Source organism: Scyliorhinus torazame, chromosome 4 (assembly GCF_047496885.1).
Source record: "Scyliorhinus torazame isolate Kashiwa2021f chromosome 4, sScyTor2.1, whole genome shotgun sequence".
NCBI lineage: Eukaryota > Metazoa > Chordata > Chondrichthyes > Carcharhiniformes > Scyliorhinidae > Scyliorhinus > Scyliorhinus torazame.
The window spans coordinates 231,996,546-232,019,185 of record NC_092710.1 but is presented as its reverse complement, the minus strand read 5'-3'; the positions used below and the strand labels follow the sequence as shown (position 1 = coordinate 232,019,185).

General features: G+C 44.7%; 1 protein-coding gene across 2 annotated transcripts in view; it reads right to left on the bottom strand.

Annotated features, from left to right (window-relative positions):
- Positions 1 to 17,130: 17,130 nt before the first annotated feature.
- The window catches only part of nt5dc1 (5'-nucleotidase domain containing 1), a 764,356-nt gene continuing 758,846 nt past the window's right edge, over positions 17,131 to 22,640 (bottom strand). For both annotated transcript variants that reach the window (XM_072499430.1, XM_072499431.1), the window contains one exon: positions 17,131 to 18,971. In XM_072499430.1, the coding sequence (XP_072355531.1) occupies positions 18,850 to 18,971 (122 nt within the window). In that variant the 3' untranslated portion in view covers positions 17,131 to 18,849. The remainder of the gene's footprint in view (positions 18,972 to 22,640) is intronic.

The window sequence follows — 22,640 nt, the reverse complement described above, 5'->3', positions numbered from 1 at the left end:
TGACTTCACCTTTTGTACTAGTCTACCATGAGGGACCTTGTCAAAGGCCTTACTGAAGTCCATATAGACAACATCTACTTCCCTACCTGCATCAATCATCTTCGTGACCTCCTCGAAAAAACCGTGCTGCCTCTCACTAATACATCCATTTGCTTCCAAATGGGAGTAGATCCTGTCTCGAAGAATTCTCTCCAGTAATTTCCCTACCACTGAAGTAAGGCTCACCGGCCTGTAGTTCCCGGGATTATCCTTGCTACCCTTCTTAAACAGAGGAACAACATTGGCTATTCTCCAGTCCTCCGGGACATCCCCTGAAGACAGCGAGGATCCAAAGATTTCTGTCAAGGCCTCAGCAATTTCCTCTCCAGCCTCCTTCAGTATTCTGGGGTAGATCCCATCAGGCCCTGGGGACTTATCAACCTTAATATTTTTTTAAACACCCAACACCTCGTCTTTTTGGATCACAATGCGACCCAGGCTATCTACACCCCCTTCTCCAGACTCAACATCTACCAATTCCTTCTCTTTGGTGAATACTGATGCAAAGTATTCATTTAGTACCTCGCCCATTTCCTCTGGCTCCACACATAGATTCCCTTGCCTATCCTTCAGTGGGCCAACCCTTTCCCTGGCTACCCTCTTGCTTTTTATGTACGTGTAAAAAGCCTTGGGATTTTCCTTAACCCTATTTGCCAATGACTTTTCGTGACCCCTTCTAGCCCTCCTGACTCCTTGCTTAAGTTCCTTCCTACTTTCCTTATATTCCACGCAGGCTTCGTCTGTTCCCAGCCTTTTAGCCCTGACAAATGCCTCCTTTTTCTTTTTGACGAGGCCTACAATATCACTCGTCATCCAAGGTTCCCGAAAATTGCCGTATTTATCTTTCTTCCTCACAGGAACATGCCGGTCCTGTATTCCTTTCAACTGCCACTTGAAAGCCTCCCACATGTCAGATGTTGATTTGTCCTCAAACATCCGCCCCCAATCTATGTTCTTCAGTTCCCCCCTAATATTGTTATAATTAGCCTTCCCCCAATTTAGCACATTCATCCTCGGACCACTCTTATCCTTGTCCACCAGTACTTTAAAACTTACTGAATTGTGGTCACTGTTACCGAAATGCTCCCCGACTGAAACATCTACCACCTGGCCGGGCTCATTCCCCAATACCAGGTCCAGTACCGCCCCTTCCCTAGTTGGACTGTCTACATATTGTTTTAAGAAGCCCTCCTGGATGCTCCTTACAAACTCCGCCCCGTCTAAGCCCCTGGCACTAAGTGAGTCCCAGTCAATATTGGGGAAGTTGAAGTCTCCCATCACCACAACCCTGTTGTTTTTACTCTTTTCCAAAATCTGTCTACCTATCTGCTCCTCTATCTCCCGCTGGCTGTTGGGAGGCCTGTAGTATACCCCCAACATTGTGACTGCACCCTTCTTATTCCTGATCTCTACCCATATAGCCTCACTGCCCTCTGAGGTGTCCTCTCGCTGTATAGCTGTGATACTCTCCCGAACAAGTAGTGCAACTCCACCTCCCCTTTTACATCCCCCTCTATCCCGCCTGAAACATCTAAATCCTGGAACGTTTAGCTGCCAATCCTGCCCTTCCCTAAACCAGGTCTCTGTAATGGCAACAACATCATAGTTCCAAGTACTAATCCAAGCTCTAAGTTCATCTGCCTTACCCGTAATGCTCCTTGCATTAAAACATATGCACTTCAGGCCACCAGACCCGCTGTGTTCAGCAACTTCTCCCTGTCTGCTCTGCCTCAGAGCCACACTGTCCCTATTCCCTAGTTCTCCCTCAATGCTCTCAGCTTCTGACCTATTGCTCCCGTGCCCACCCCCCTGCCATACTAGTTTAAACCCTCCCGTGTGACACTAGCAAACCTCGCGGCCAGGATATTTATGCCTCTCCGGTTTAGAAGCAACCCGTCCTTCTTATACAGGCCACACCTGCCCCGGAAGAGCTCCCAATGGTCCAGATAATGGAAACCCTCCCTCCTACACCAGCTGTTTAGCCACGTGTTTAGCTGCTCTATCTTCCTATTTCTAGCCTCACTGGCACGTGGCACAGGGAGTAATCCCGAGATTACAACCCTCGAGGTCCTGTCTTTTAACTTTCTGCCTAGCTCCCTGAACTCCTGCTGCAGGACCTCATGCCCCTTCCTGCCTATGTCGTTAGTACCAATATGTACAACGACCTCTGCCTGTTTGCTCTCCCCCTTCAGGATGCCCTCTACCCGTTCGGAGACATCCTGGACCCTGGCACCAGGGAGGCAACATACCATCCTGGAGTCTCTTTCACGTCCACAGAAGCGCCTATCTGTGCCCCTGACTATAGAGTCCCCTATTACTATTACTCTTCTGCACTTTGACCCTCCCTTCTGAACATCAGAGCTAGCCGTGGTGCCACTGCTCTGGCTGCTGCTGTTTTCCCCTGATAGGCTATCCCCCCCCGACAGTATCCAAAGGCGTATATCTGTTCGAGAGGGGGACAACCACAGGGGATTCCTGCACTGACTGCCTGCCCTTTCTGGTGGTCACCCATTTCTCTGCCTGCACCTTGGGTGTGACCACATTTACATAACTGCGACCTATGACGCTTTCCGCCACCTGCATGCTCCTAAGTGCATCCAATTGCTGCTCCAACCGAACCATGCGGTCTGTGAGGAGCTCCAGTTGGGTGCACTTTCTGCAGATGAAGCCATCCAGGACGCTGGAAGCCTCCCGGACCTGCCACATCTCACAGTCAGAGCACAGCACCCCTCTAACTGACATTGCGTCAATTAATTAAAATTAAAATTTGTCTTTTTAAAAAAAATATTTAAAAAAAAATTTCAAAGTTACTGTCAACTATCTGTTTCCTAACACTAGATTTCTAATAGAAATGCGATAGCTAACTATAGTACTCTCCGATCTCTGGCTTAGATATCCCTCTAAATTATAATTAAGTTATTATGTTTAATTAGTTACCAAATACTAGCCACTCTGGCCACAGCTTTTCTGTGATGTCACTTCAGTTTCCCCCCGACACACACAATTTGAAAAAAGGTATAAAAGTAAAAATAAGTAAAAATCACTTACTTACCTTCTTACCTTCTGAGTGTCTTAGATGTTCTCAGGTTCTCTCGCTGACAGAGACTGCTCCTCCACCTCCGAAACTTGACCTGCACAATGCTAATAATATAATAATAATATAATATGGCACTTACCTCACACCAATGGGTCTTATTATTAGGTTAGAGGAGGAGGGCGGGTGGGAGACACTACACGTGTAGTGTGTCGGGTTTCTTCTCCACCAGAATTTATTGGTTGGGGGGGGGGGGACTTCCCAGAGGTCCGCGGGTCGAACTTCCGGTTCCCGCCTTATATAAAAACAAATAAAACAGAAAAGAAGAACAGACACGGGACCAGGTAAGGGTTTTTAAAGTCGCTACTCACCTCCCAGAAGGCCCCTGCGCACCGCTGCCGCCGAAATCCAAAGGGCTGCTCCTGTCAAGGTAAGTGGTTTTAAAGTCGCTACTCACCTCCCAGAAGGCCCCTGCGCACCGCTGCCGCCGAAATCCAAAGAGCTGCTCCTGTCAAGGTAAGTGGTTTTAAAGTCGCTACTCACCTCCCAGAAGGCCCCTGCGCACCGCTGCCGCCGAAATCCAAAGGGCTGCTCCTGTAAAGGTAAGTGGTTTTAAAGTCGCTACTCACCTCCCAGAAGGCCCCTGCGCACCGCTGCCGCCGAAATCCAAAGGGCTGCTCCTGTAAAGGTAAGTGGTTTTAAAGTCGCTACTCACCTCCCAGAAGGCCCCTGCGCACCGCTGCCGCCGAAATCCAAAGGGCTGCTCCTGTAAAGGTAAGTGGTTTTAAAGTTGCTACTCACCTCCCAGAAGGCCCCTGCGCACCGCTGCCGCCGAAATCCAAAGGGCTGCTCCTGTACGTATGAGATGTCAGGAGCGACATGCTTTAGCAAACTAGATGCATCGCAGGGTTTTCGGTAATTCAAGTTGGATGAGGAGAGCTCAAAGCTGTGCACATTTAACACTCCATTTGGGCGATACTGTTTTCTCAGAATGCAATTTGGTATTCTTTCAGCATCTGAAATTTTCCATAGAGCAATGGAACACGTTATAGAAGGAATTCCAGGCATCAGAGTATGCGTAGATGATATTATCGTTTGGGGTTCAACAAAAGTAGGCTTATTAAAGTGCTAAGAAGCATTAAAATATATGGTCTGGGTTGAATAAAGCCAAATGTTAGTTTGGTGTGGAAGAAATTACATTCTCAGGAGACAAACTGTCTGCTCAAGGTGTACAACCTGACCAAGGGAAGATAACGGCACTTAAATATGCCACATCCAATGGACAAAAAAGTTCTCAGGGTGCTAGGTACAAAGAACAAAGAAGAAAAAACAAAGAAAAGTACAGACAGGAACAGGCCCTTCGGCCCCCCCAAGCCCGTGCTGACCGTTTAAACTAAAATCTTCGACACTTCCTGGGTCCGTATCCCTCTATTCCCATCCTATTCATGTATTTGTCAAGATGCCCCTTAAATGTCCCTATTGTCCCTGCTTCCACCACCTCCTCCGGCAGCGAGTTCCAGGCACCCACTACCCTCTGCGTAAAAAACTTGCCTCGTACATCTCCTCTAAACCTTGCCCCTTGCACCTTAAGCCTATGCCCCCTAGTAATTGACCTCTCTACCCTGGGGAAAAGCTTCTGACTATTCCCCTCATAATTTTGTATACCTCTATCAAGTCGCCCATCAACCTCCGTTGTTCCAGTGAGAACAAACTGAGTTTATTCAACCGCTCCTCATAGCTAATGCCCTCCATACTAGGCAACATCCTGGTAAATCTCTTCTGCACCCTCTCTAAAGCCTCCACATCCTTCTGGTAGTGTGGCAACCAGAATTGAACACTATACTCCAAGTGTGGCCTAACTAAGGTTCTATACAGCTGCAACATGACTTGCCACTTCTTATACTCAATGCCCCGGCCAATGAAGGCAAGCATGCCCTATGCCTTCTTGACTACCTTCTCCACCTGTGTTGCCCCTTTCAGTGACCTGTGGACCTGTATACCTAGATCTCTCTGACTTTCAATACTCTTGAGGGTTCTACCATTCACTGTATATTCCCTACCTGCATTAGACCTTCCAAAATGCATTACCTCACATTTGTCCGGATTAAACTCCATCTGCCATCTCTCTGCCCAAGTCTCCAAACAATCTAAATCTTGCTGTATCCTCTGACAGTCCTCATCGTTATCTGCAATTCCACCAACCTTTGTGTCGTCTGCAAACTTACTAATCAGACCAGTTACATTTTCCTACTTTGAACAGCAAAGGTCCCAACACTGATCCCTGCGAAACACCACTAGTCACAGCCCTCCAATTGGAAAAGCACCCTTCCATTGTTACTCTCTGCCTTCTATGACCTAGCCAGTTCTGTATCCACTTTGCCAGCTCACCCCCGAACCTGTGTGCCTTCACCTTTTGTACCAGTCTACCATGAGGGACCTTGTCAAAGGCCTTACTGAAGTCCATATAGACAACATCCACTGCCCTACCTGCATCAATCACCTTTGTGACCTCTTCGAAAAACTCGATCAAGTTAGTGAGACACGATCTCCCCTTCACAAAACCATGCTGCATCTCACTAATATGTCCATTTGCTTCCAAATGGGAGTAGATCCTGTCTCGAAGAATTCTCTCCAGTAATTTCCCTACCACTGAAGTAAGGCTCACCGGCCTGTAGTTCCCTGGATTATCCTTGCTACCCTTCTTAAACAAAGGAACAACATTGGCTATTCTCCAGTCCTCCGGGGCATCACCTGAAGACAGTGAGGATCCAAAGATTTCTGTCAAGGCCTCAGCAATTTCCTCTCTAGCCTCCTTCAGTATCCTGGCATAGATCCCATCAGGCCCTGGGGACTTATCTACCTTAATATTTTTCAAGGCGCCCAACACCTCATCTTTTTGGATCTCAATATGATCCAGGCTATCTACACACCTTCTCCAGACTCAACATCCACCAATTCCTTCTCTTTGGTGAATACTGATGCAAAGTATTCATTTCCTCTGGCTCCACACATAGATTCCCTTGCCTATCCTTCAGTGAGCCAGCCCTTCTGCTGGCTACCCTCTTGCTTTTTATGTACGTGTAAAAAGCCTTGGGATTTTCCTTAACCCTATTTGCCAATCTAGGTTCGTCAGTTCCCGCCTAATATTGTTATAATTAGACTTCCCCCAATTTAGCACATTCACCCTAGGACCACTCTTACCCTTGTCCACCAGCACTTTAAAACTTACTGAATTGTGGTCACTGTTCACGAAATGCTCCCCTACTGAAACTTCTACCACCTGGCCGGGCTCATTCCCCAATACCAGGTCCAGTATCGTCCCTTCCCGAGTTGGACTGTCTACATATTGTTTTAAGAAGCCCTTCTGGATGCTCCTTACAAACTCTGCCCCGTCTAAGCCCCTGGCACTAAGTGAGTCCCAGTCAATATTGGGGAAGTTGAAGTCTCCCATCACCACAGCTCTGTTGTTTTTACTCTTTTCCAAAATCTGTCTACCTATCTGCTCCTCTATCTCCCGCTGGCTGTTGGGAGGCCTGTAGTAAACCCCCAACATTGTGACTGCACCCTTCTTATTCCTGATCTCTACCCATATAGCCTCACTGCCATCTGAGGTGTCCTCCCGTAGTACAGCTGTGATATCCTCCCTAACCAGTAGCGCAACTCCGCCACCCCTTTTACATCCCCCTCTATCCCGCCTGAAACATCTAAATCCTGGAACGTTTAGCTGCCAATCCTGCCCTTCCCTCAACCAGGTCTCTGTAATGGCAACAACATCATAGTTCCAAGTACTAATCCAAGCTCTAAGTTCATCTGCCTTACCCGTAATACTTCTTGCATTAAAACATATGCACTTCAGGCCACCAGACCCGCTGTGTTCAGCAACTTCTCCCTGCCTGCTCTGCCTCAGTGCCACACTGTCCCTATTCCCTAGTTCTCCCTCAATGCTCTCACCTTCTCACCTATTGCTGCTGTGCCCACCCCCCTGCCATACTAGTAAAACCCTCCCATGTGACACTAGCAAACCTCGCGGCCCATTCGGGATGAACAAGGGGTGGGCGCCAGTGTCCCAGGTTCGATTCCCGGCTTGGGTAACTGTCTGTGCAGAGTCTGCATGTTCTCCCTGTGTCTGTGTGGGTTTCCTCCGGGTGCTCCAGTTTCTTCCCACAAGTCCCAGAAGACGTGCTTGTGAGGTGAATTGGACATTCTGAATTCTCCCTCTGTGTTCCCGAACAGGTATGTGGCGACTAGGGGTTTTTCACAGTAACTTCATTGCAGTGTTAATGTAAGCTTACTTGTGACAATAATAAAGATTATTATTATTACTAATACCAGCATTTATTGCCCATCTCTGTACAACTGATATGCTTTGCTAAGTCATCTCAGAGTCAGCCAAAAAGTTTGGGTCTGGAGTCACATCCAGGCCAGAATGAATAAAGGTGGCAGATTTTCTTCCGTAAGATATATTAGTGAACTAATTGGATTTTTTACAACAATCTCATAGTTTCATGGTCATTGTTACTAATGCTAACATATTATTCAAGATATATTTAATTAATTGAATTTAATTTCACAAGCTGCCCTGGTGGAATGTGCACTCATGTCTCCATATCATTAGTCTAGGCCTCTGAATTACTTGTATACTAAGATCCATGATGCTACTAGGCCCCACTTACATTGACATGCATTGAATGTTGAAGTTGCTGTATTTGCATGATAGATACAAATTAAATTCACTAAAAAAGTTAAGTCAACTTAGTCAAGTTATTTCAAATCTAAGTATCCTTGGAACAATGTGAAAAACTCAACATTTCTCTCACTTTTCCTTTGTCTATTTTTTTAAGCTTCTATCCAATCTTTCTTTCCCTTTTTTATTTATCATCCTATGCCTGATTTGAAATTGAATTCATCGATTCTCATTACAGTCTCTTCTCAGTCTTTGCACTGTTAATTTCACAATTAATACTTCAGCACAGTGGTTAGCCGTAATGCTTCACAGAGCCAGGGAACTGGGTTCGATTCCCGGCTTGGGTCAGCTCTGTGCGGAGTCTGCACTGATGTATTATGTACTCTGGAATAACACAGGCTGCAACTCGATGCAGCTTTGACCAAAAGATACTCCAGACTTTGAAGTCAGTTCAATGTGATTTATTGAACCATCAGCAGTTTTCTAAAAGTTTGACTCTCCTGCTAATCTTGCCAGAGTAACTCAGTCTAACTAACCAGTCTGCTCTAAGCCACGTGGTGAGTGTGATGCTTCTGATCTGTCCCTGTCCTACTCTCTAAGTGTCGCCTGTGGAAAGAGACAAAGCATATGTGCCCTGTCCTTTTATATATGGGTTGTGTAATGCCCCCTTGTGGTAATGCCACCTCTGGATGTCTTGACTGCTCATTGGTTGTGTCCTATTCTAAGTGTTCATTAGCTGTATGTCTGCATGTCATGACATTTCCGGTGCTCCCTCTATTGTTTACTTAGTTGTAGTGTATTTACATGAACCCCTTGTGTATTTACAGTGATGCATATCACCACATGCACGTTCTCCCCGTGTCTGTGTGGGTTTCCTCCAGGTGATCCAGTTTCCTCCAACAGTCCAAAGATGTGCGGGTTCAGTGAATTTGTCATGCAAAATTGCCCCGTAGTGTCCAAAAAGGTAGGTGAGGTTGCTGGGTTATGAGGATAGGTGGGGTGCTCTTTCAGGGCCCTGTGTAGACTCGATGGGCCAAATGGCCTCTTTCTGCACTGTAAATTCTACGATTCTATGATTCTGATTGGTCTAGGAGATAAAAAGTTGCTTCCCTAAGTTACTCAGGTTCCAGATGCATAGCTTTTTAGCTGTGACCTTACCAGCTCTCACTTTCAAAAACTTGCAATGCAAAGAACATTAACACGCTGAACATCAAAGGTGAGATCACATGGGATTAGGGGTAATTTATTAGCTCGGATAGAAGACTGCCTGATGGACAGGAGACAGAGAGTCGCGATAAATGGGTCTTTTTCTGGATGGCAAGATGTAACTAATGGGGTGCCACAGGGTTCAGTCCCAGTTATTACAATCTATATTAACAACTTGGATACAGGGATAGAAGGTTCTATAGCCAAATTTGCAGGTGACACAAAAATAGGTGGGACAGTAAATTACAATGAGGAAATAAGATCCTTACAAATGGATATAGATAGGTTCGGAGAGTGGGCCAAAATGTGGCAGATGGAGTTTAATATGGATAAGTGTGAGGTCATGCATTTTGGTCGTAAAAATGGGAAGGCAACTTATTATCTAAATGGGGAGAGACTTCGGGCTGCTCCGACGCAGAGGGATCTGGGTGTCCTCGTGCATGAGTCACAGAAAATGAGCAGGCAGGTGCAGCAGGTAATAAGGAAAGCAAATGGAATGTTGGCGTTTATAGCAAAAGGAATTCAGTATAAAGATAAGGAAGTGTTGTTGCGACTATACAAGGTATTGGAGAGACTGCACTTGGAGTATTGTGCACAGTTTTAGTCCCCTTATTTGAGGAAAGCTGTAGTGGCATTGGAGGCAGTTCAGAGGAAGTTCACAAAATTGATTCCAGAGATGAGGGGTTTGTTGTATGAGGAGAGATTGAACAGTTTAGGCCTATACTCTCTAGAGTTTAGAAGAATGAGGGGAGATCTAATAGAGGTAGACAAGCTGCTAAAAGGTATGGATAAAGTAGACGTAGAGCTGATGCATCCTCTTGTAGGGGGCATTCTAAAACAAGAGGGCATAATCTTAGAATAAGAGGTAGCAAATTAAAACAGATTTGAGGAAAAACTACTTCTCCCAAAGGGTTGTGAATCTGTGGAATTCGCTACCCCAGAGTGCGGTGGATGCTGGGACAATGAGTAAATTTAAGGAGGAGTTAGACAGATTTTTAATTGGTAATGGGTTGAAGGGTTATGGAGAACGGATAGGATGGTGGAGCTGAGGCAAGGATGGGATCAGCCCCAATCACATTGAGCGTGTTAGGCTCGGGAGGCTAAATTGCCTACTCTGCTCCTAGGTCATATGTTTTAGGGAAGAGATGCTCTGGCTGATTGTGCAATTCAGCACTTGGTCTGTAACATTGTAGGTAGCAGATGAGGAACATATCAGCCATGATAAAATGGCAGAGCAGACCCGATGGGCCGAATAGCCTAGTTCTGCTCCTTTATTTTATGAACTTATTAAGTTTAACTAATAGCAGCTACCATTAAAATGCCTAGCAATTGCAAAATCTGGGCCCTTTTTAAAAAAAAAGTGTTGTCGAGAAAACTGATTACATTTGTTAACCATAAAAAGATTAAAATTAAAACATAATGATTATCTTCATGAATTATCATTTAATTGATTGAAAACCTCACTGGTAGTCCTAAGATTGCTCAGCTTGGTAAAACTCAAAATATATTGATGTAAAGGGCAGCACAGTGGTTAGCACTGCTGCCTCCAGCACCAGGGACCCACGTACAATTCCAGCCTTGGGTGACTGTGTGGAGTTTGAACTTTCTTCCTGTGTTTGTGTGGGTTTCCTTCCACAGTCAAAAGATGTGCAGGTTAAGTGGATTGGCCATGATAAAAAACTGCCCTAGTGTCCAAGGAATGTGCAGGTTAGGCGTGTTATGGGGATAGGGCGGGGGATTGGGTAGGGTGCTCTTTCAGAGGGTTGGTGCATACACGATGGGCTGAATGGTCTCCTTCTGCATTCTGGGGATTCTATTAAAGTTTATAAATTCTTTTTGAATTTATTCACAGTTGTGATGTGGTGTAAAATCACAGAGAAATGGCTCTTAAAAGTAACTTACTTGAATCTTTCTAACCCATGGAAAGAGTTTGTGAATATCCTCTGAAACTCTAGTTTTTCTGACCAAGATTTGACGGATTGTTCTTTTGCATTTTTGAAACGAGATTCTTCCCATCACTTCCTGAGCAGGTAGGAGCAGTGATTGCAAAGCTAACAATTCATCACTTATGGCCAATTTTATTAATTTTGAATGTGACATTCCCTAACCTGAAGAATAGCAGCATCAAACAACAAGCACTTTATTAGTCTTTGGGCAGACAATTACCTGCTTGTACAAAAATATTAAACAGTAACAGATTTCTGATGAAAACCAGACAGTGAACCTCTTATTATCTGGCGCAAGACAGTTTGTGCAGCCACAGGCTAAACTTTAAAGAGTCGCCTTTGATGAAGTAGAGGCAATCACCCCCATCATTCATTTGTGGGCACTTTTCAAATTATGACTGTAGGGCATTCTGGACCGGCTGGTTGGCAGTAAAATAATTTAGTGATAGGTTTCAATGAGTAATGGGTCTTCTTTGAAACCCTTTTTGTTTTATAATGACTTGATTTTGTTTAATACCTTAAGAGTGGACTGATTGCAGGAATGTCTTGCTGATTGGAACCATTCAGTAACAAAACTGAATTAAAACCTTCTGAAATGTTGGCAAGTTGATTCTGTAACATCAATTGGTGATTAGTGGAGGAAAACCCCTAGCTTCTTGCAAAACTTTCTGCTGCCCTACTCCAGTTTCACAGTTTCATATTTTCTATGCAGAAAGGCCACATTGGCAGTTCAAAATAATTTTTTTGAGAACGGAATTGTTTTTTTAAAACGTTTTTTGCACACCTAGTGCTGAGCTTGGCACAATTCAACCTGATGATCATAATCTTGTTTTTATGCGATATTGTTCTTTGACTTCAGCACTACCAGACACTCCAATAAGCAGACCTTTCATTCACTATGATCCAGGCCGATATCTGGACAAATTACACCAGAGCCCGGGGATTACAAGTCAGAACCATGAATTTTCACACAAGCTATTAAATCTTTTTCACGTGATGGCACTTGATTCTCCTCTTTAATAGTGGACTAAATATACACTGATTAGTGCAATGGATACTAGAAGCAGGTGCAGCATCCACGTCAAGGAATACAATGATTCAGTGTGTGAGCATCCGACATGCTCTACCTGTCCACTCTTCTCTGGGAACAGAGGAACTGCCCAATATCCACTCTAGTTCAGCTCTTATGTAACTTGTAAATGTGACTTTCTCCCATTTAGCTGTATTGGTTGATCTACCGAAACACAATCTAGCCCCTTTGTTATTTTATAAAAGTTGATCAAATCACCCCTAGGCTTCTGTTTCCTTGGTGGATAGCGACTCAGCTTATTTGAGCCTAGCTTAGGGTTTTTGACTGTGAAGGAATCTTATGGCCCTCCTCTGTCATCTTTCTATACCCATTATATGAGGAGACAAAGACAGGGGACAATATTATAACTAATTCCCAACCAACATTTTGTGAAAGGTCTAGACATAAGCAAGGCAGTAAATCTCATATATTCCTTAGTAAATTGAAGGGGTAATGATTTATTTCATCCCTTGCTATCTATTTGTCAGGATACCGGAACCTAGTGTTCTTATATATGCAGTGGTTGGTACACTGCATGCACCATACGCCAGAATTTCTAACATACGGGGGAGGTTCCCCCGGAAACAAGAAGTCTGGGGAAATTCATCTTGGATGATAGTGTAGGTCAGGTAATAGAGGAAATCAAGCAGAGTGTAAAATGGCATGCACTAAGGCCCAGAGCAAATTTCATGGAAATTGGATAGCTACTCTTGCAGGGTAAACATAGCAATCAAACCCCTCCCTATATCTATAATCTCTTCCAGCCCCACAACTGCCTGAGATATCTGCGCTTATATAATTCTTGCCTTCTGCGCATCCCTGATTTGAATCGTTCCATCAGTGGTGTATATTTCTTCAACTGTCTGGGCCCTGAGCTCGTGCAACGTCTCCTTAAGCTCATCTACTGTTTCCTCCATTGAGAAGTTCCTTAACACCCAAGACTTTGACCAAACTTTTGGACATCTAATGTTGCTTAATGTACTCAATGTAAAATTGTGTTTGATAGCACTCCTAAAAAGTCTTATTATATTAAAGCATTAATAAATGTAAGATGTTAAAAAAGCACCAACTTTCCAATTAGTTTCTGTAACATTCTTGCTTTTTACTTTTGGTGACTTCAATGACTCCATACTGTTAATACTGCAGTCTGGAAAATCTTCAAATCACTGTGGCAAGCTGATAGTTTTTATTTTTGTGTGTTTAATACCTTCCTACTCTGGCACCATGTAATGTTCTTGCTGGATGGTCTAATTTATTACAAGAACACTTTTCGTTAACATTAACTGGGGATAAACCATATACAAGCCAACAGATGAACAACAGCAAACTCATGCACATGCACGCTCTCTTTTACTTCCTCCAGCCAGTGTCTGGTCAGCTGACTTTACATTCACTTATATACTAGTGAGACTCCTAGTGTCAGTCAGTGAATTACAACACAACCATACCACTGCACAGAGGAGCCCGGGGGAGAGTCATGCCTGGGCACTACCCAGACAGTGGCATTGGGTGGGGGGTTCCTGGTGAACTATTGTGCATTGGGGTGGCCTTTAAAAATGGAGCCCTGATCTTCAAAAAACTAAGACGCGGGTGGGGGAGGGGCGGTGGCAGGCGTAATCGGAACTCACCACGCCAGTGTGACATTGTGGGACCTGTCCCATACTGTTTTATTTTCTAAGTCCCAAATGATAGTTAGGCCTCATTTGGAATATTGTGTACAATTCTGGTCACCACACTACCAGAAGGATGTGGATGCTTTGGAGAGGGGACAGAAGCGGTTTACTAGGATGCTGCATGGTATGGTGGGTATTAGCTATGAGGAGAGGTTAGATAAACTCGGTCTGTTCTCACTGGAACGATAGAGGTTGAGAGGCAACTTGTTAGAGGTCGACAAGGTTATGAGGGGCAAAAGAACATAAGAACTAGGAGCAAGAGTAGGCCATCTGGCCCCTCGAGCCTGCTCCGCCATTCAATGAGATCATGGCTGATCTTCTGCGGTCCCAGCTCCACTTTCCCGCCTGAATACAAAAACCCTGAATCCCTTTATTCTCAAAAAACTATCTATCTTTATCTTAAAAACATTTAATGAAGGAGCCTCAACTGCTTCACTGGGCAAGGAATTCCATAGATTCACAACCCTTTGGGTGAAGAAGTTCCTCCTAAGCTCAGTCCTAAATCTACTTCCCCTTATTTTGAGGCTATGCCCCCTAGTTCTTCTTTCACCCGCCAATGGAAACAACCTGCCCGCATCTAAGCAATCTATTCCCTTCATAATTTTATATGTTTCTATAAGACCCCCCCGCATCCTTCTCAAGTCCAAAGGGTACAGTCCCAGTCTACTCAACCTCTCCTCGTAATCCAACCCCTTCAGCTCTGGGATTAACCGAGTAAATCTCCTCTGCACACCCCCAGCGCCAGTGTGTCCTTTCTGAGGTAAGGAGACCAAAACACCGTATACAATTGCAGCATAACCTCCCTAGTCTTAAACTCCATCCCTCTAGGAATGAAGGACAAAACTCCATTTGCCTTCTTAATCACCTGTTGCACCTGTAAACCAACTTTTTGCAACTCATGCACTAGCACACCCAGGTCTCTCTGCACAGCAGCATGTTTTAATATGTTATCATTTAAATAATAATCCCTTTTGCTGTTATTCCTACCAAAATGGATAACCTCACATTTGTCAACATTGTATTCCATCTGCCAGACCCTAGCCCATTCACTTAACCTATCCAAATCCCTCTGCAGACTTCCGGTATCCTCTGCACTTTTTGCTTTACCACTCATCTTAATGTCATCTGTAAACTTGGACACATTGCCCTTGGTCTCCAACTCCAAATCATCTATGTAAATTGTGAACAATTGTGGGCCCAACACTGATCCCTGAGGGACACCACTAACTACTGATTGCCAACCAGAGAAACACCCATTAATCAGCACTCTTTGCTTTCTATGAATTAACCAATCCTCTATCCATGCTACTACTTTGTCCTTAATGCCATGCATCTTTATCTTATGCAGCAACCTTTTGTCTGGCATCTTGTCAAAAGCTTTCTAGAAATCCAGATATACCACATCCATTGGCTCCCCGTTATCTACCGCACTGGTAATGTCCTCAAAAAATTCCACTAAATTAGTTAGGCATGACCTGCCCTTTATGAACCCATGCTGCGTCTGCCCAATGGGACAATTTCCATCCAGATGCCTCGCTATTTCTTCCTTGATGATAGATTCCAGCATCTTCCCTACTACTGAAGTTAAGCTCACTGGCCTATAATTACCCGCTTTCTGCCTACCTCCTTTTTTAAACAGTGGTGTCACATTTGCTAATTTCCAATCCGCTGGGACCACCCCAGAGTCGAGTGAATTTTAGTAAATTATCATTAGTGCATTTGCAATTTCCCTAGCCATCTCTTTTAGCACTCTGGGATGCATTCTATCAGGGCCAGGAGACTTGTCTACCTTTAGCCCCATTAGCTTGCCCATCACTACCTCCTTCATGATAACAATCTTCTCAAGGTCCTCACCTGTCATAGCCTCATTTCCATCAATCACTGGCACGTTATTTGTGTCTTCCACTGTGAAGACCGACCCAAAAATCCCATTCAGTTCCTCAGCCATTTCCTCATCTCCCATTATTAAATCTCCCTTCTCATCCTCTAAAGGACCAATATTTATCTTAGCCCTCTTTTTTCTTTTATATATTTGTAGAAACTTTTACAATATGTTTTTATATTCTGAGTAAGTTTACTTTCATAATCTAACTTACTCTTCGGAACGTGCTGCCTGGGGAGATGGTGGGAGCAGGTACGATAGCGGCATTTAAGGGGCATCTAGACAAATATATGAATAGGGTGGGAACGGAAGGAGACGGACTCCGTAAGTGCAGACGGTTTTTGTTTAGGCAGATACCATGGTCGGCGCAGGCTTGAAGGGTCGAATGGCCTGTTCCTGTGCTGTATTGTTCTTTGATACGGCAGAGAAAACTGCCATTAGTGGCAGCAGCTTTAAAAAAAAAATTTTTCATTCACTTACAGGATATGGCCGTCGCTGGTTAGGCCGGCATTTATTGCCCATCCCTAGTTGCCCTTCAGAAAATGGTGGCGAGTTGCCTTCTTGAACTGTGGCAGTCCTTTAGGTGTAGATACACCCACTGTGCTGTTAAGGAGGGTTTTGTCCCATCGACAGCGAAGGAATGATGATATATTTCCAAGTCAGCATGGTGAGTGACTTGGACTCAAAAGGGGGTCCCATGCTTTCTGCAGTTTTCTTAAGTCCGGTTGGAAGTCTGCCACTCGCAGAGATCGGCAAAATGTCGTACATGCATGTGTTTCTATTGTGTAAACTGTACAGCAGTCCTGGATGCAAATTCATTGTTCAATCAGAAATTTGCCAGAGAAGCTGAAACATTAAACAAGGGTCCATTTAGAAGCTGTTTTCCCTAAGGGAGACTTTCCTCTGTCTGGAGTGCAGTGAAGCAGCAAATGGGACAGTGATCCATTGTATCAGGTCTGTCTGCATTGTGGTGCCCTCGGGTTTCCAGGCTCTTTCCCACGACCAATAACTGTGCCTAGCGTTTCTGCTTTAGTGGCGGGAGGATCCTGAAGATATCTGTTCACATTTTCTGATCTTTGGACCTCTGGATTGCGGGGGCATGCCAAATGGGAAGCAAGCAAGTGCAAAATTCTTCAGTGCCCTTCTCCACTTCCAACCCAGGATGATAAGAATGTTCTATTTTTAAAATTTAAGAGTACCCAATTCTTTCTTTTCCAATTAAGCATCAATTTAGCGTGGCCTTTCCACCCAGCCTGCACATCTTTGGGTTGTGGGGGTGAAACCCATGCAGACACAGGGAGAATGTGCAGACTCCACACGGACAGTGATTCAGGGCCGGGATCGAACCCGAGTCCTCGGCACTGTGAGGCAGCAGTGCTGACCACTATGCCACCGTGCGGCCCTGATCAGTGTGTTCCAATGGAGGTTGCCAGAAGTGGTCTCTCAAGCCTTTAGGTAAGTTCCCGCTTTCTGCTTGACCTTGTAAATGGACTGGACATTAAGTCTAAATGGAAACAATATAGACCTGAGCTTTGAAACTATAAAACTGCACATTAGAGCTGCAAAGACTTCTGAAGTATCCAGTAATGGAACACAATTTTTTTTTTGTTGGTTTTTATTTTAATGTACAAAACCAAAGATGAAGCTGATGTTTACATATTATTGACTCACAGCCCACATCACTTTAACAAAGTATATCTGAATCCGAGTAGGATCTACAATATGATGTTGAACATGTCCAGATTTATGTAGTTACTGAGAACTGAAGCAGAGTACAATATGTGCATCCAACAACCATAAGAGGTCAACATTTTTCTACAAATACTATCATTTCAATTTAATCAACTGTTTGTCAGATCTATTCACTAAATATTGAAAAATACTTCTATTAATGTCGAAAATCAACATTTGCAAACTTTTTTACGTTGCGCAATACCATTGTTTTGTGTTGCTTTTGTTCCCTTTTAATACTACTGTCCCTTTCTCATGCCTGCAAGCTTGAAGATGCTATGACATAACTGATTACATATTTTCCCCAGTAGTCGCTTCGGGGAAATTCAACAATTAACACTCAATTGATTTTTGCTGCTTTAAAAGAGTTTTGTCACCTGCAGGATAGAATCAGCAAACAATTTTCCTGTCCCCAACATTATAGCTGTGCTTAACGTGAGTTTTTTTGTTTTGGTTGTTGTTGTTTATCTCTAACATAGACAACAGTGTGGCAGGTTTTGAAATAGCCGTTCAACAGACTGATTCCTGGGATGGCAGGATTGTCGGTATGAGGTGAGATTGGGTCGAGTCGGCCTGTATTCACTGGATTTTAGGAGAGGATCTCATCGAGACGCATAAAATTCTGACAGGGCTGGACAGGCTGGATGCAAGGATGATGTTTTCCCTGGCCGGGGGTCCGGGGGGGGGGGCTCTAGAACAAGGGGTCACAGTTGCATGATACGGGGTAGGCCATTTAGGAGGATGGCGAACTTGTGGAATTATCTACCACAGAAGGCCAAGTCACCAAAAATATTTCAGAAGGAAATAGATAGATTTTCAGACTCTAAAGGCGTCAAGGGCTATGGGGAGAGCTCGGAAATATGATACTGAGAAAGAGGATCAACTATAATCATATTGAATGACCTACTCCTGCTCCTTCTTTCTATGTTTCTGTGTAACCCAGCCATTAGCGACATAGCAATACATGGTTGATTCAACTTAATTGGGTCATTGCAATACGGCTCGAGGGCATCATTTCTAGGACATCAATTTAGTTCCAATGTATATAAATACAAGTAGACTTTAGAACTTTGCTTGTTCACATCATGAAAAAACACATGGTAAACATTTTAAAAAATTTTAACAAACACACATGATCAAATAAATCACATCAAGATACATCATTGCATTACTCGGGTCTGACTTTATTGTAACCAAACAATGCACAGTTCTCCTGAATTTTCTCTCTTTTGAAACAAAAAAATAAAGGTTTGGCAATCATCCTTCATTACTACGGTGCCCCTGTAATCAATGGAATGACGTTACTTCCACCAGTGTCACAATCAACAGGCCTGAACTATATTTAGACAGATTAATGCTACCTCTACAACCAATAACACTGAAAAGAGGAATTTTAAAAAAGTAAAGATATAACAGCTTTTTCAAAAATAAAACCATCAGTATAGCTGATTCTAAATGCACTTAAACAGTACAGAAACTTCTCTTACAGAGGTAACGCACAGTAGCCACACTAGAGACAAAACATGTGTTGCTTTGCAGAGGATCTTGCTTTTCTTCACAGGCTGAGGTAACAGCTCTTGCATGCTTATTCTTGTGTTATTGGTTCACTGGGTCTTGGAACAAGAGCTGCAGGAGGCCTTGGATAATAACCTGTGAACCTTGGTTTATCTGGACAAAACCTGGGGAATTTATGGTCAAGTGGCAAGTCTGCGAAAAAAAGAAAAGTGACACATTCTTAGGGAAAACTTGGCAAGGTATCTTTCGTAGAATTGGTTCGTGTACACAAAGATGTGATGTGAGAACAATAACAGAATGATCAAGTCTATATCACGCACGGAAAATTACATTGAAACTCCAACCAGTACATTAGTGTTTCCCGCTAATTTGCTGAAACTAAATGATATTGCTGCAATTTAGCAAGATATCACTTGCACAGTTCAGATTCAATGGCCCACACGATCTTGCAGAGACCACATGAAATGAATTCACTTTACAAGTACTATCCGTTTAAGCAAATTTGACAAAATACCTGCAGAAACCATAAATGGGTAGGTCAGCTTTCGAATTTGATTAGAAATTGCGACTAACACAGTACATTTTTTCATCATTTGTACCAGGAAATAAAATCATCCTCTTTGTGTATACACAATTACCAAACCAGTGTAGCTTAATAATGTTTTCCATGTATCACTAGCAACAGGGACATCCACAACTCACTTCAGTTAGATAACTAAGCAAAGTCAGACTGTGGTGAATAACAGGAAACTAGTCCTCATGCTTTACATATTAAGGAAACAAAGTACTTGCTTGCTGGTTAATGACTGCAAAGATTGTTAAAATACGATACTCTGATTTTATTGTCAATGGGTGGAGTTCTCCCATTTTAAGACGAAGTGCGGTGGGTGGGTGGTTCAGGTGGATCTGCCCAACTTGCCAGAATGGAGAGATCCCGCACCAGATTCAACAGTTCGAGCCCCAATACTTTTACAGGTGAGTTCCCCTCCGACTCTCTGGGGGGCCGACAGCTGATTTGTCCTCCTGCCCTCAGCTAATGTGTTTGAAGTTCCCGGCACCATATTTAGAGACCTGTCCTGCACAGTCATATCATTCCCTTTAGCCCACCTGTCTTCACCAGACCCTCTAACATGTCAGTAAGCCAGAAGCAAAAGGCTAGCAACCTCAAGAAGGCAGCAGAACCAAGGCCCATATTTGGGAGAGCGGGCCCACCAGCATGTTCTCTATCCCAGAGATGGCTCAAAGAAGCACACGATCTGCATCTCTCTGGCCTGGGAGGCTGTTGCCCAGGTCAGCACGGCTGTCACACACCCACAAAACACCATCCACCAGAGTACGTTTCTCTCAGCTCCCTCCACTATTAAACTCTTAGCATGGCATCATGTACTCAAAACAGTTACTCTCTTCACTTATCTCACCCATCCTTTAGTAGGGGACACATATCAACATTCACTCTCTCAACAAGATCTCCAAACCACCATCACCCCATCTGCCTTGTTGCTTACACTCCATTCTCTGTCCGTTCTGGGTACAGTTCTCCACACACAAAGGACTTGCAGTTTACCCAACCTCTGCTCCATCCCCTCTCAACACAACTCTTCTTTTTGTCTCTATACAGGTCAAACTTGCACACAACAAGTGAGGGCAAGCCCAGACTGGGGGAGGGACAGAGATCATCGGCATCACCGAGTTCGTGGAGACTGCTTACAGAGCTTGATGGTGAGGACCAGGATTGCTCCTGTGGGGGAGGGACAGAGATCATCGCATCACCGAGTTCGTGGAGGCTACTTGCGGACCTTGCTGGTGGGGACCAGGTTTGCTCCTGTGGGGGAGGGACAGAGATCATCGGCATCACCGAGTTCGTGGAGGCTGCTTGCGGAGCTTGCTGGTGAGGACCAGGTTTGCTCCTGTGGGGGAGGGACAGAGATCATCGCATCACCGAGTTTGTGGAGACTGCTTGAGGAGCTTGCTGGTGAGGACCGGCATTGCTCCTGTGGTGATGCAGAGTTTGGTCTCTTGGAACAACCTAGATCTCAGCTCCATCACGTCACCAAATTCTGAAATTCACAGTGAGTGCAACATGCTCTGAATTAGCTTCAGCTCCAGGGCCATGAAGAGGGAAATTCGGGCATTTTAAAATATTAGATATTATACTGTGACCACTTTAAAACCTCTAGTTCCATTATTCACTGGAGAAGTTACAGAAGTTACACAGTTCTGACTGTGGAAAACAAGCTGCCAATTGTAATGGATGTGCCGTGACAATATTCCTGCAATAGTACTGAAGACTCGTGCTCCAGAATTTGCCACACCCCTAACCAAGCTGTTCCAGTACAGCTACAACACTGGGATCTACCCGGCAATCTAAGCAAGAAATAGGACAAATCCAACCCAGCCAATTACCGCCCTCTCAGTCTACTCTCCATCATCAGCAGTGATGGAAGGAGTCATCAACAGTGCTATCATGCAGCACGTGCTCAGCAATAACCTGCTCACAGATGCTCAGTTTGGGTTCCACCAGGGTCACTCAGTTCCTGACCTCATTACAGCCTTGGATCAAACATGGACAGAAGAGCTGAATGTTGTGGTGAGGTGAGAGTGACTGCCCTTGACATCAAGGCAGCATTTGACCGAGTATGGCATCAAGGAGCTCCAGCTAAACTGGAGTCAATAGGAATCGGGGGGGAAAAGTCTCTGATGATTGGAGTCATACCTGGCACAAAGGAAGATGGTTGTGGGGTTGGAGGTCAAACATCTCAGCTCCAGGACATCACTGCACGAGTTCCTCAGGGTAGTGCCCTAGGCCCAACCATCTCCAGATGCTTCATCAATGACCTCCCTTCCATCATAAGGTCAGAAGTGGGGATGTTTGCGAACGAACATGTTCAGCACCATTCGTGACTCCTCAGATAATGAAGCAGTCCATGTCCAAATGCAGCAAGACCTGGACGGTATCCAGGCTTGGGCTGACAAGTGGCAAGTTACATTGATGCCACACAAGTGTCAGGCAGTGACCATCTCCTACTAGAGAGGATCTAACCACCGCCCCGTGACATTCAATGGCATTACCATCGCTGAATTCCCCACAATCAATATCCTGGGGGTTACCATTGATCAGAAACTGAACTGGACTAGCCACATTAATATTGTGGTTGGACTGTGGGATCCGGAAGCTCCCTGGGTACGGATGGAGTCAAAACATTGTAGGGTGCCTGGTTGAGGGTTGACTCCACCCTGAAGATATGGAGACAATTTTGGCAACATTTTAAATTGGGAGCGGTATCGAGCCACAGAGCGCCCAGAACACCTGGTCCGCCTTAAAAGCCACCATAGTCAGCACCTGTGAGGAGATGCTTGGGCTCTCAACCAGGAAACTCCAAGACTGCTTGGATGAGAACAATCAGGAGATCCAGGATCTCTTTGACCTCAAGCTCAAGGCGTTCCTGAACTGGTAGCTCCACCAAGACTCGAGTGAGAGGAAACAAGCCTACCGCAACTGATGGAGAACTTGTGACCTAAAGAACAGATGGTGGGTGGAAAGAGCGCAGGAGACTCAACAACTCGCCACCAACCATAATGTGCGTGGCTTCAACACCATCAAAACTATCTATGGTCCAAGTACCCAGGGGTCCATCTCACAGAGTCAAAAACTGAGAGGCACTCATCAAAGCCAGAGAGGCAGTCAACGCCCCCTGGAGAGAGCACTTCGAGGACCTCCTCAACCAACACACAGCCTTTGACACAAGCGTCCCTGACACCAACCCACTACCCGCTATCTCACTGCAACCCCAGCTCGCGGTGAGGTTGAAAAAGCCATCCAACAGCTGAAGAACAACAAGGCCTCTGGCACAGATAGAATCC